The sequence below is a fragment of the Antrostomus carolinensis genome, unplaced genomic scaffold (assembly GCF_000700745.2).
Source record: "Antrostomus carolinensis isolate BGI_N321 unplaced genomic scaffold, ASM70074v2 scaffold41778, whole genome shotgun sequence".
NCBI classification, from domain to species: Eukaryota; Metazoa; Chordata; class Aves; order Caprimulgiformes; family Caprimulgidae; genus Antrostomus; species Antrostomus carolinensis.
This window is the reverse complement of record NW_010335950.1, coordinates 12,345-25,881: the sequence shown is the minus strand read 5'-3', so window position 1 is coordinate 25,881 and position 13,537 is coordinate 12,345. Positions and strand designations below refer to the sequence as shown.

Genomic DNA, 13,537 nt, shown 5'->3' with positions numbered 1-13,537 from the left:
GGGCTCCACTTTTAGTCAGATTTTTCAGTAGCTGGGTGACCTAACTTAAATGACCTGTAGTAGCAAAATGTTTTCTTGGGAGCCATTAAGTTTATTTGGTCTATATAGTTTCTCAACAGGCGTTATTTGCCTGAAGCAGAATACTCTGTCAAGAAGAAGCCAGAAGAGCCCAAATCTTGGGAAGCTGAGTGTGCTAGAAAGCAAGAACCTCCAAAGACTTGGGAAATGCTTGTTGATACTGAAGAGCAGGAACAGAAGCAGAAACGAGACACCTTAAAGCCTTGGGAAGCTCGTGTTAGGCAGCAAGAACCAAAAAGACCAGACTCTCCAAAGCCTTGGGAAGCTCGTATGAAAGAGGAGAATCAGAAGTGTGAGTCTGCAAAGCCCTGGGAGACCCCTGTTGAGGAGGGAGAACAGAAGAAGCAAGAAGCTCCAAAGGCCTGGGTAGCACATGTCAGAGAAGAGCAGGAATCCCCCAAACCTTGGGTAGCAAAGGTTAGGGAAGAGCAGGACCAGAAGAAACAGGAGTCACCCAAGCCATGGGCATCAAAAGTTAGGGAAGAGCAGGAACAGAAAAAGCAGGAATCCCTGAAACCTTGGGTGACCAAAGTTAAGGAAGAACCAGAACAAAAGCAGGAATCTCCAAAACCTTGGGTAACCCAAACTAGGGAGCAACCGGAACAGAAGAAGCCGGAGCCTGTGAAATCATGGGAAATGCCTGTTAGGGAAGAGCCAGAGCAAAAGAAGCAGGAGCCTGTGAAGGCTTGGGCTGCACATGTCAGGGAGGAACCAGAACAAAAGAAACAGGAGACTCGAGAGGCTTGGGAAAAAGCTGACAGGCAGCAGCAAATGTCATCACAGCAGTTACAGAACCCTCCAAAGTCCTGGGGAGCTGCAAGTGTTGGGCCAAAGGAGCAGATGGGGCCCAAGAAGTTTGATATGGAACCCAAAGAAGTGAGTTGGCTTATGTAGTATTTATTACCTGTTGTAAGCTTTTCACACTAGTATGTTGGGGTGAAGCTACCTGTTAGCAGAGGCTTTATACAGTGTGTTTTGTAGGCCTGTGCTTAGACTCCTATTTCATTCTTTCTTGGGGGAAATAATTCTGGCAATTAAACTTTATATATGACTAGCAAGATTGTCTGCTCTGCTTTTTACATCAGCAGTGTTTGAGCCTTGAATAACTGCTTTATGCATAAGACAGAAGAATTAACTTAGTTCATCCCCAGCTATTGGCTCTGTCCACTGTTATCAGTACAAAGCAGGTATGACTCATCCAGGGATCAAATACTTTGTCTGTGGCTGCATGCAAATAGCACTTCAGTAATTTTTTTAGGCTTTTGATTAAAATAGCTGCTGATTCAAGAGAAATCTAACATCTAGATCAAGCAATACCAACTGTACAGAGGCTTAAATATGTATTTCCAGATGAATGCATAAGCCATACTGCTGTCCTGGAGAGTCTAACAATAGCAAAGTTAGCTTTAGAAATGTAAAATGAAAGTTATTGCAGGGCTTACAGCCGAGCAGGCTCTTAGCCTCTGGTTACATTACCTTCTTTCTTACTTCTTCTTGGGTAGTAACAATTGTGATACTGTGAAAATAGGATGGTAGGCAGAGCAGAGTTGAGTTATGTCATTAACAGCAGTGTTTAATTTAGAGTCAGACTTCAGAAAGAAAACGCTGGGAACCAAGTAATTCTTTTGTCTGCAGTGTAGTTAGCACTGCTACCTTGTTTCTGCAGAAAGCGAAAATAAAGTAATGCCTTATTTGTAGCAAATGATTAAGATTCAAACTTGTCAGTAGACTTAGCATAACTGACTAATTTTTGTGCCTAGAGGCGGGAGCGCAAACAGAAGGTTGAACCTGAAATTAAAAGAGTAGGTAACATGCAGCACTGGGTAACAAAACGGGATTAAGGTGTTTCAACTCGATTCATCTTTACACTCAAGCTGAGTGTAGATCTTGTGTCCACTGGTGGTGGTGGTACAGGTACAAAACCTGGTTGCCTCACACTGAGTAGCTCTGAGCACAAGTAGGTGTTGTGCACCCAACTATGCATAGTCTTACTTGCAACTGAAACTACCATTGGAATAGCCTCAAGCACTTTAAGATGCCTTGGAATTTCTGGTGTCAGATTAATTTAAAGCTTTTAAATACCAGATGCTTCCTAATGAGGTGAGAGTCTTTATTTTTGCATAGGGTGGAAAGATGGATGGCTTAGTGGTGGACAAAACTGGGATGCGGTAAGGACAAAGGTGGGTCTCCAGTCAGTTGGAGAAACTTGCAAACTGCCTAGGAATCTTGGTAGGAATGGTGTGCAGGTCAGCCAAATTAAACTAAATCACTTGTTGGAAAGTGAGGTTGCTTCAGCTGGGTTACTGAATGAAGTAAACAAAACGTATTTTTAAAGTATTCAGACTTTGATTTACACAGTAGACCTCAGTGAAACACCAGCTGAGTATAGTTTGCTTAGTAGCTGTTGGCAAAACCTACTATCAAAAGTATATTGAATGAGTAAAAAAATAGTGTATTGTGAACCCAGCTAGTTTCCATAACCACTTCTTAAAAAAAAGTCTTACTTTGACTTGAGGTGCATATAAAGAACAATTGAAATAATATTTTAAACTTTTTGGATAATGACATTTGTCTTGCCTTTGCTTAAACAAAGAAAGAAGAGGCAATAACGTGCCATAGCTTCATCCATTTCACTCCCAGGGAGAACCTACAAATGACCTTGTGTGGAGATCTAGGCATGGTAGATAGGCCTGTGTTGCTGCTGCTGCTTTCTGGAGCTGAAATTAACCTTTTTTTACCCCCTGAAATAACTGTTAGACCTCTGAGACATCTTTTAATAAACTGCTCAGTTTTCAGATGTTAAAATCTGCTTATTTAACTTAATGTACTAGAAGGTTCAGTACTTAAGTTGGGCCTAAGGCAGCTGAGTGAGCTGATGAGCTAAGCTTGTTAAACTGTTACTCTAGTTAAGTGTTTGTGCAACCTGTGGACCAGCAAACTTGGTTAGAGCTGAATCTCTGGCCTGCTGTGTGAAAGCAAACCAGTTTGGCTTTTGCTGTCATCCAGTGCTGATAATTCACACCTGCTGTGAGAGCTGCTCTGAGTCGAAAGCAAATGTTAATTGTAGATCTCCATGGCACAGCTGGTGATGGCTGCTGTGATTACATCTTGGGTATCATCATTCCAGCTTGTCCAGTACTCCAGCTAACAAACCTAAAGAGGAATTGAGGTCCTGAATCACAGGATGGAGTTTTACTAGTATATGAGGTGGCTGAGATATGTTAGAGCATGTATAAGTAGACCTTCAGCTTCTTTTAAAAAACAGTGAGTGTTTTAATCTTAAGTCTGCTTTTAAGTGAGGGCTGATAAAGTGGTGGACAGGCAGAGTTAGATTCCTAGTAACTTTAAATATATAACTTGCTGAGATTTAACTTCATTCAACTGTATCTTTTTCCTGCACTTAGATCCTTCTGTTCATTATTGGAAACTATAAAGCAATATAAACTTGCATAGTCAGTAGGTAAAGGTAGTGCTTTGTGCACCAGAAATTCTAATTAAGATAGAGTAGGACAAAGATGCACACTTCTAGCTTTAGAATAAAATAAAACTTCTTACAACTCAAGAAGTGGCTGTCACATGGGCCAAACAGATATGAGAAATGGGGTCATCCAGAGTTAACGATATACTGCCTGTACATGGATTATGCTTTGTGAAGCTCACTAAACCCTGGAAGCTTCTTTCCTCTGCATGCTATTGGAATTTCTGCAAATGCTGGGGGTTAGTTTCTGATAACTGTTGAAGAGGAAATGCAAGAGTGTTTGGGGGCTTGTTGTCCTAAAACTGGCCAAGAGCATTCCATGAATTTGTTTTTAATTCAGTGTGACAACTAAATGTCATGACACATACACCCTTCTGCCATATAGTCTTCTAATGGCTTCATACAAATACTCAACCACACAGAATATTGAAGTAGTAACCCCCTGTTAGGAAGACAGATGTTTGTACTGTGGGAAAGTAAAGGTTTTCACATGTTGCTGTGTGTCTCAGTATTTGGGCCACTTGAAATAATGCAACTACTTAATGTCTTGAGATTTGCCTCCCTGTAGCTGTATAGACAAACATAAGAGCAGCAACACTTTAGAGAATTGTGGTTTTAAAATACTTCTAACAAGCCTGCCTCTTCCCCAAGTTGCTTTTAAAAGACATAGACTATTTAGACAGTTTAACATTATTATCTGTAAATAAGCCTCTCTAAATAACAAGGCTTCTACTATTTAAGGAGTTTACTATCATTATTTTTCTATCAGAAGACTTAGACTTGCCTATTCTCTGATAAAACATTTCTTTCTTTTAAAGTGAAGTGAGAACCAGTTGTGATGAACTGTTAAGAGACCATCTGAAAGAGTTAAGGAGTAATAAGGCCCTGCAGGAGTTCTGATTTAACTACAAATGTGGGAGCACAGGTGTATTTTTCATATCAAACTTTGAGAAGTTTAATACTTTCTGCAGGAGCTGGTGCACTGACGGTGTCTGGCTTATTAGTGGAAGCACTTTGGTCTAATCCTGAGTAACCTGCTTGCAGTGTGTCTCTTGGGTGCAGTTTCTTCAGAATATCTGGAAATGCCATCCTAATAAAAGATCTATAGCATGGGCTCTACTAGGAGGAAGCTTTTTAAACCTTGAGTGATGCAGCTTTGATTATTAAGTTTACTCTAGCTTTCAACTTAAATATGTGGACTTCCTTAGATGGAGGTGCCTAATTTTGCACTGAATGCAGGCAACTTGTTGTCTTATTTGTATTTGGCTGTAAGAAACTGAATGAAGTTAATTAATTCTGAGGCTTAACTAGTTGTGGCAACAGTAAGCTGATTTTTTTTAATAGTAAAATGAAAGCTTGATTCCGTAAATGTCAATAACAGCACAGAATTCCTTGGTCCATGGTATCTGACACCTATAGGTTGCTCTGGAAGTGTATTGGATAAGGCAGTTATACCTTAATCTAATTTTTGCTCCCAGAATTAGATTTAATAACTCTTTTCCTTATTAGGTGCCTAAACCCGTACATCAGCCAGCTGCAGAATTTTGCTCTACTTCAACTCTTCCAAAAGATCCAGTACTGAGAAGGGAAAAACTTCAGGATCTGATGACTCAGATACAAGGGACTTACAACTTCATGCAAGTATGTGTTTTTTTTTCCTCTCTGTTGTAGCACAAAGCTCCAGTGCCTAGCGGGGTAGGGAAAACAGTGCTGACAGTGTGTGTTTGCACTGAATGAATCCAGCTCTCATTAGCTCACAGCAACTTCTCAAATGAGAATGCTTCATTTGTAGAATTTAAACTCACTAGAGTTTAATTGTTTTTTCTCCCAACCAATGATCTTTTTTTCAAAAGGAGTCCATTCTGGATTTTGATAAAGCTTCACCAAGTGCCATTGGTTCATCCCAACCACCTTCAGTTACTCCAGCAAGTAGTCCTGTAGGTAGGTAATACTGTAAGTGTAAATTGTATGTAAGATTTTGCAAACACTAAGAGGCTTTTGCTGGATGGTAGCTCAGTAGGCCTGGTGAAGAGAGCTTGTCTGATTATAAAGAATACCAATGTCTGATTTTTTTTAAAAAAAGGTAGCTTAATCTGCTTACCTGCTTATTTGTTGCTAGAGGTGTCTTAAGTTGGTACATCTTAGGGTAAAGAGCAGTTATCTAAATACACATAGAAAAAGTGGCACTTTCTACAATGGGCCATGTTAAGAATCTGTTTGAGTGGCTCTTGGGGTGTAAAACAGAATTACCCCGTTTATTAATTTTTTTTTTTAACCTGGAAAGTGGTTATCTCTGTGGTAGAAATATTTTTATCATTGAATACCTGTCCTCTTTAAAAAAAAAGAAACTGGAGTTTTCAATTGGGTGTAGCTTACTGATGCTAAGTCTAAATATTTGCAGTGCACACACTAAAAATAGTGTGCATCTTCATACACCAAATGTTTTCAAAAAGTAGAACTGAACATTGAAACTATATATACATATATAGAGTTTGAATTTGAAAGTAAATGTTGCTTAATGCATTCTTTTTTTTTTTTTTGCAGCTTCTAAAGAACAGAAACTGCCAAGTCAGAGTGATTTTCTTCAACAGCCCCTTCAAGTAAGTTGAAGTTAGGAGTGCCCTGAAGAGGCAGAGGTATAGCCAAGAAATTATATAGAGGGTGATCACTAGAACAGGTGTAGTACTTTAATTGTTTTTCTTGTTTTCAGCAGTTTTGTAACAAATACTCAGTAAGTTATTAGGTTGCAAGTCTAAGATCACTTAAATGCTGACAAAGCTGGCTGCTCTTCTGCTTGAAAAGCAGCAACAAATGTTTGAAATGTCGTGAAGTAAAACAGTATGCTGAAGGCATGCTAAAATAGTTTGAATATTTAACCCATAGATTCAACTCATAGCTCGTAACTGTATGCAGGAGAACGTGCTGCTGCTTTCCTAGGTAGTGCAGTCTTCATCTTTTGAGATCCTCACTTAGGCCAAAGTGTCTCAAGCTTTGGCAGCCGTGGTTAAGTGAACCTTAAATTCACTTACTGTGCTTACATGTCTTGCTGCTTTAGCTTTTAAATACGTTTTCTTGCCACTAACAGGAATTCCTAAGAAACTTAGACTAACTGGTCAAAACACTTCAGCTCCTGCACCATTCTGAGGTTTACTTGGAAATACCCACAGTGTGAGTTTTGGTGAAACCAACCATTTAGGATAATCTTTCAAAATCTTATCTCGATTTTTCTCTTCTTACAAGGCTGCTGCTTCATCCATGACATTGCATGGTTCAAATACTTCCCTAGCATCTGCTGATCAGACTCTTTCTGGCTCTGAAACTGAAGAGTTGGTGACACCACAGACGCCACAGGTAATACACCCTGCAGTTCACTGGCATTGAAAGATCTGTGGGGTAGCCAGCCCTAACACACAACTGTGGTGGGGCCTCTCCTCAGTAACTGTATTTGAACAACACACAGAATGCAAGCAATGGCCAGAGTACAGCCTATATTCTGGAATATTTAAAGATGGTTGGAAAAGCCTTCCTAATACTGCATGAATGCAAAGTGAACAGTCTGCCCCTTGAAATAGGAAGGGTGTGGGATGAAAAATGCAGGCTAGAAAGTGTGGTGCATATTCTTGTGGGAACACATGAGCAGCGTAAGTATTTGCTTTGGTTACAGTGTAAAATACTCCCTCTAATGATGACATAGAGGATGCATAAATTGGGGTGCATATTGTCATGAAATAGCAGACTTCTGTGTAAACTGAAGATTGAAATGTGTGCTCTCAAGCACTCACTGAAGAAATACTGGGAACCTGACTTCCTGATGTATGGTCAAGACCTCAAACATTGCTTTCTTAACTGTATTCATGTGCAGTTAAATCTTCAACTAGCTTACAAATATTGTTGAGGTCTGAAAGTAGTGCTTCAGGTTATGCAGACCACTGTCTTAAAGATCTCTTGCTGAGTGTTGCTGCGTTCAGAAACACAGCTGATTCTTTCCTGTTGGACTTTCTAATACAGTATATGTAGATTATAATGGGGAAATGTTCATGCTTCTTAAATGTTTTTTGCTGATGTATGTGCTAGCAGTGTACTGTGCATGTAGCACCTACTCTGTTCTGTAATATACTATATTAATTGAACAGAGTGCTGGGTGGTTCAGTGTTGGGCCCCTGACTCCATGAAGGACATGGAGGTGCTGGAGCGTGTCCAGAGAAGGGAACGGAGCTGGGGAAGGGTCTGGAGCACAAGTGTGCTGAGTTCCCTTGTGGCTGAGGGAACTGGGGGTGTTGAGCCCGGAGAAAAGGAGGCTGAGGGGAGACCTTCTGGCTCTGTCCAAGTCCCTTGGAGGAGGGTGGAGAGAGGTGGGGGTGGGTCTGTTCAACCAAGGCCCAAGGGACAGGACAAGAGGAAATGGGCTCCAGTTGTGGCCAGGGCAGTTGAGATGGGATGTGAGGAAGAATTTCTTTGCTGCAAGGGTTCTGAGGCATTGGAAGGGGTTGCCCAGGGCAGTGGTGGAGTCCCCATCCCTGGAGGGATTTAAAAGACAGGTAGATGAGGTGCTCAGAGATCTGGTTTAGTAGAGGACAGGTACAGTTGGACTTGATGATCTCAAAGGTCTCTTCCAACCAAACAATTCTGATTCTATGAAGATAACAGTCTTGACAGGGATATTACAGTTTTTCTGCCTCTTGAATAGCGGTTTTGACCTGGTTCTCAACACCTTCTCTCACTTCTACAGTGTCATAAGACTCCTTGTGCTGACAAGGATGAAATAATGTTGCTGTTTAATATGCACCCAGAATACTTGTGCTGTGCTAGAATTTTGAACATATATGATTTAGTAGAATGTTCTGAGTGTTTTTGCAGACTTACTGTTTGGAATGAGTGTTGTGTCCAGTATATCTCTAGTCCCTTGGATTTGAAGTGTGGTGTCTTTATCTCCCAGTTCTGCTTCTCAGGAACGCAGTAGCTAAGCTTTGTTTGGTCCCAGCACGACCAGGGAATACACTCCATGGTGACAGTGCGCTCTCCTGGTACGCAAGCGCAGTTCTGTCTGTGCCTGTGATGGTACACGTGGTGAGGATGGCACTGGTCATCTTTAGCCCTAGGCTGTGTATCAAAGTGTAGAAGCAACTCTTTAAGCATTACAAGTGTGAGCTAAATATAGAAAATGCAGGTTTTGCCAAAGCAAACCCTAGTTCAGCTCTGAAGCCTTGTTCAACAGAGCTCACCAGAAGTTTAGCACTGGGGATGTCTCTGTTTAATGGGATGAGATAGGTGTGTGCCTCAGACTTCACTGTAAACAACTGCTTGAAGCAATCTATCTGCAGTTCTTGCACAGCTGGCTGTACAACCTCTTGTGTAACAAAGTTCATCCAAGTCTTGAATCTCTAAAGCTAATTGCTTGAAGCTTTTGGTTAAGATGACTCTTTAGTACATTTACTTTGGACTTAGTGGATTTTGAAAGACCATAACAAACTTTGTTTCATCTTATGCACCAGTATTTCATAGCTTTACTGGAACTTGGTGCTTTCTGCAATACTTCTTGTAAGAGCAGGTGCATGTGTGGCTTCTTCTAGGCATCAGCATCACTTTCTCAAGAGACTGAGAAATATACTTCCCAGCCACTGTATCAGACAAGTTCACGTATTTCTGAGCCCTTGATACCTAAAAAGATTGAGATTGCCCAGGTGAGTTCTCACAAATAGAGGTAAGCTAAATATATTGGTTGCCAAAATGTGTCTAGAGCCTTATGTTCCTTTTGACTTCTGATTCCTTTAAATATTGGTATTTGAAATCAACACTTTATTTTGCCATCTGCACAGATGAGACTTAATGCTGGTTAATACTTTGTCTGGACAACTCAGCATTGTTTCTAATCTGAAACATAATTGATAAAGTTGGGAAGGAAAAAAATCCAACCCCTTTAAAATTCCTGAGTTCCTTTGGAAAAATCACTTTTAATATCAGCCAGAGAATCATCTTCCAATAAATGGAACAGAAGGTGTTCTATGTTTCCTTAGTGGTGGGGGAAAAAAAACCCTAATGTCTCTTTATAGTGAAATCATTCCAGTGAATGGTATGTATAGCTCATAGGCACATTTCACTTAATCAGCAGAGACTGCAATAGAAGTCCTGTTTGCTGAGAATGCACAGCAAGATTTGAAATTGTAAGCAAAAGCTATTTTGTAGCTCTACTATGTCCAAATGTCATCCTGTAGAAACTGCTGACTTCTGTCAGTCTAGGCTTTAGAACAAATTAACTGCTTCTGTTACTGCCTGATAACTATCAAGTGACCTTTCATTACATTTGTTCTTCCCTCAGGCAACAGTTCCCCTCCCAAGTGAGCCACAGTCACCATTGCCTACTTCAAGCACTTCCATGTCACCAGTGCCACCAGCACAAAGCTTTCAGTCTCCTCCAGCCAGTAGCAGTTCTGTGACAATAACAGCAGCTCCCTTTCAGGCCATGCAGACTGTAAGTATGCAGCTTGGGGCCACAGAAGAAGAATTGACAGTAATGCTGATAACTTAGTCCTCATACTGAGGAACTGGCTCCCCTTGATAAAGTACAGAACTTGATAGATCACTTTGTTTTAATGTTAAAAAAAACTAGATTTGAACTCTGCTTCTCCAGTGCCTTCAGAACTTAAAACAGACCATCTAAGAATAGAGATCCTGGTTTTGTTCTGTATAGTCCCAAAATCTAATCCTGGGTTATCTTAGTAGCCTCAAGGAACTAAGAGGGAGAAGTCAGACCTGAAATCAACAGATTTATAGCTGTGCCCCAAGGTAAAGTTGACCATACTTCAACTGCTCTTATGCATAAATTTCAAATAATAAAGACTGCAGAAGAGAGAGGGAATCCTGAAGTGTATAGCTGTTAGGACCAAAAGCTTTCCCAAGCCTGAACCTCTACTGCTGCTTTTTAAACAGTGGGGTAAAACTCAGTCCACTGCAATCATGGAAAATGTGGCCTTGATAAAGACTGGTGTAGCTTGTTATTGTGTAGCTGATTTTGTTAACAAGTAATCACTATAGATGTCTAGGGAGTAGTCCACACAGACTATGAGCAGTGTTCTTTGCATATAGATACTATTTTTTCAGGCCATACATCATAAGCAATGTTCTCTAACACTGTAACACCCTTCTGTCTAGTCACCTGCAGTGCAAGCTTAGGGGGACTGAGAGGAAGGGTCTCCATTTAGTTGTTAATGTTCCCTTCCCTGTACTTGGGCTTATCTGCTCTTCTGATGGCTTCTCTGGAAGGTGGTAGAAACCTTTTTTTAATGTCCTTGCTCAAAAACAAGCTTAGAAAGAGGTTGTTGATGTTCTCCAAAGGCATTCTCCATCTTAACAAACGTAGCAGTGCAGTTCCGCAACGTGCTGGACTATCTGCGTCTTGCAGTATTGAGATGTGTAGTAGCATTTGGTGGAAGAAGGTAGCTAGTAGCTTTTCAAAGCACAGGAATTAGTGACTAAAACACCTGTGACATCCTGGTGTGGTCTGTAGTAAATTGCTGCCATTAGTTTTTTCTCCTTTATTTTCCATATTTGCAGAAGACATTCAAGCAGAACCTTCCTCAGAGGTACAGAGTTTTGATATATATTATAAATAAAGTAAGTGTTGGTAGGGAGGTCATTCTTTCTAAGCCAGATCTATTTAAATTATGCTAAGTGGCTAGGTGGTGATTTTTCATGTAAGTGGAGAAATAGCAGTATGCTATGATCAAGGAATCCAGAGTCTGTCTGGGGACCCAGTCTAAGATAAGCAGTCTGTCGTGATATAAATACGGAGTCTTGATCTCAGTCATTCTGGTTATATCTGAACCTAGTGTCTGTGTTCAGAGGGCTTTTGATCGAAACAGTATCACTGCAAATCCCTTGAATTAATCATAGAATCATAGAATCATAGAATGGTTTGGGTTGGAAGGGACCTTAAAGGTCATCCAGTTCCAACCCCCCTGCCATGAGCAGGGACACCTTACACTAGATCAGGTTACTCAAAGCCTCATCCACCCTGGTCTTAAACACTTCCAGGGAGGGGGCATCTACAACCTCTTTGGGCAACCTGTTCCAGTGTCTCACCACCCTCACACTAAAGAACTTCTTCCTAATATCTAATCTAAACCTACCCTCTTTCAGTTTAAAGCCATTCCCCCTAGTTCTGTCATTAACTGCCCTAACGAAAAGTCCCTCCCCAGCTTTCTTATAGGCCCCCTTCAGGTACTGGGAGGCCGCTATAAGATCTCCCCTAAGCCTTCTCTTCTCCAGGCTGAACAGCCCCAGCTCTTTCAGCCTGTCTTCATAGGAGAGGTGTTCCAGCCCTCGGATCATCCTCGTGGCCCTCTTCTGGACCTGTTCTAACAGATCCATGTCCCTCTTGTGCTGGGGGCTCCAGAACGTGGTGTTTTCAGAATTGTTACGTGTTGAAGACTTCTCTTGGGAAACGTGTCACTAAATGGCTAGGATGTTAATTCCTCTTGTAGTGGTGGCAGTCTTGAACTTTGTGGTGCAGGGTTTTCTTCCCTACATTGCTTAGACTTACTGCTGCCAGGAAAGCGTGGCCACTGGATTCCAGTAGACAGCCAGGAGTCAGATGGTTTCTTGCCAAATAGTGAGTGTACAGTGACAGTAATGGAAGCCTCTGATTCCATGTTCTTGGAGATACCTGAACATCCTGTTGCTGCCATTATGCTTATGGAGCCTTAAAGGTAGATCCTACCTGGACTTTTATTAGAATTCCACCTATAACTCTCACTGGTAAGAAAAAGTGAACCACTTGCTACAAATATTCCAGGATGTGGGTGTTGACAGCCTGACTGCACAGCGTCTTCAAATTCTCCTCAGAAAGAGGGATTGCTTTGGATCACTTCATCTGGTAAATTAGAACCAGAAATTGTGTTATTTTATAATGGTTCAATCTTTATACTCAATATTTCAGTATCATGAGGGGTTTCTGTGCTGGCTGCATGTTAGAGGAAACACTTGGCTTTTTGACCCTAGAAAAAGCATTCGTTTCCTGTTGTAATTATAGAGGCTTCTGTGAATGACAAGAACAGTCTCACTGGGAAGCTGTTCATTGCATCTGCCTGTAGTTAGTCATGCCCTGGTCTGTCTTCAGATAGTTTATAGTCTTGGAAAATGGTTAGATACACCTCTAGACTCAGTACTGCCGACAGCTCTTTATATGAAATGTAGTTCTTCTTACTCAGAATAGACTTCTTGCCTATTTGGACTTGATACTAGTGTCACCTGAAGCATCAGTTCTGGTCACTTTGGATTACGTGTGATAAAGCAATACAGTCGCTGGAGTGACTAAACAGTGGCTGATCAGATTTAACTAATACCTGTGCACCACCCTGCTGCCCAGGCTGTAACACTGAAATCTGAATTACAAGGCTCTGTTACTTGAATTACATGTTTACTCTGAGGGAACTTATAACAGGAATAGGAAAGTTGAGGTTCAGTTTATCAAAGGGGTGAAGGCTGTCTAGTGTGGTATTTAACTGAGTGGGTAGTAGAGTTGTACCAGGTTCCAAGACGGGCGTAAAGACCAAAATTCTTCCCAAACATGAATATCTCATCTCTGCATAGGCTGTCCCAGCTTCAGGTCAGAAGCTGTAGGACAGGTAGTCAGTGAGTCAGTCTAACAGTTGACTTCCCATAAGTTTGGTAGGTGTTCTTCTGATCAAACACTGTAGCTATGATCAATCAAGCTACTTCTTGGGTAGTAGCTACCCTGCTTAGTAGGAGTAAGTTCTAGAAGCTTACTGAGAAGGAAAAGGATGGGTTAAAATAAAATGTTCTTGATTCTTTCTGAGAAGTGGTGTTCTAGAAACTGATCTGGGCATATGGATTTAAACCACAGCATTGCAGGTGTGGGTGGTGGCGTTAGGCAGAGGCTTTAGCTGGTTGTGTTAAGCACTTGTTTTGAAATATGTTGTAGGTATTTAAAGTGAACGCACCACTGCCTCCACGTAAAGACCA

The 13,537-nt window shown here is 41.1% G+C and overlaps 1 protein-coding gene across 6 annotated transcripts in view; it reads left to right on the top strand.

Moving 5' to 3' along the window:
• CAPRIN2 (caprin family member 2) overlaps positions 1–13,537 on the top strand; it is a 34,349-nt gene that overhangs the window by 14,370 nt on the left and 6,442 nt on the right. For 3 of the 6 annotated variants that reach the window (XM_029086665.1, XM_029086662.1, XM_029086667.1), the window contains 8 exons: positions 109–731; positions 840–954; positions 5,066–5,197; positions 5,410–5,497; positions 6,101–6,156; positions 6,797–6,907; positions 9,873–10,025; positions 13,497–13,537. The exon at positions 13,497–13,537 is cut by the window's right edge and continues 131 nt beyond it. In XM_029086665.1, the coding sequence (XP_028942498.1) occupies positions 109–731; positions 840–954; positions 5,066–5,197; positions 5,410–5,497; positions 6,101–6,156; positions 6,797–6,907; positions 9,873–10,025; positions 13,497–13,537 (1,319 nt within the window). Of the gene's footprint in view, positions 1–108; positions 732–839; positions 955–5,065; positions 5,198–5,409; positions 5,498–6,100; positions 6,157–6,796; positions 6,908–9,126; positions 9,238–9,872; positions 10,026–13,496 lie in introns of all 6 variants that reach the window. The other 3 variants (XM_029086664.1, XM_029086663.1, XM_029086666.1) reach the window with 3 other exon arrangements.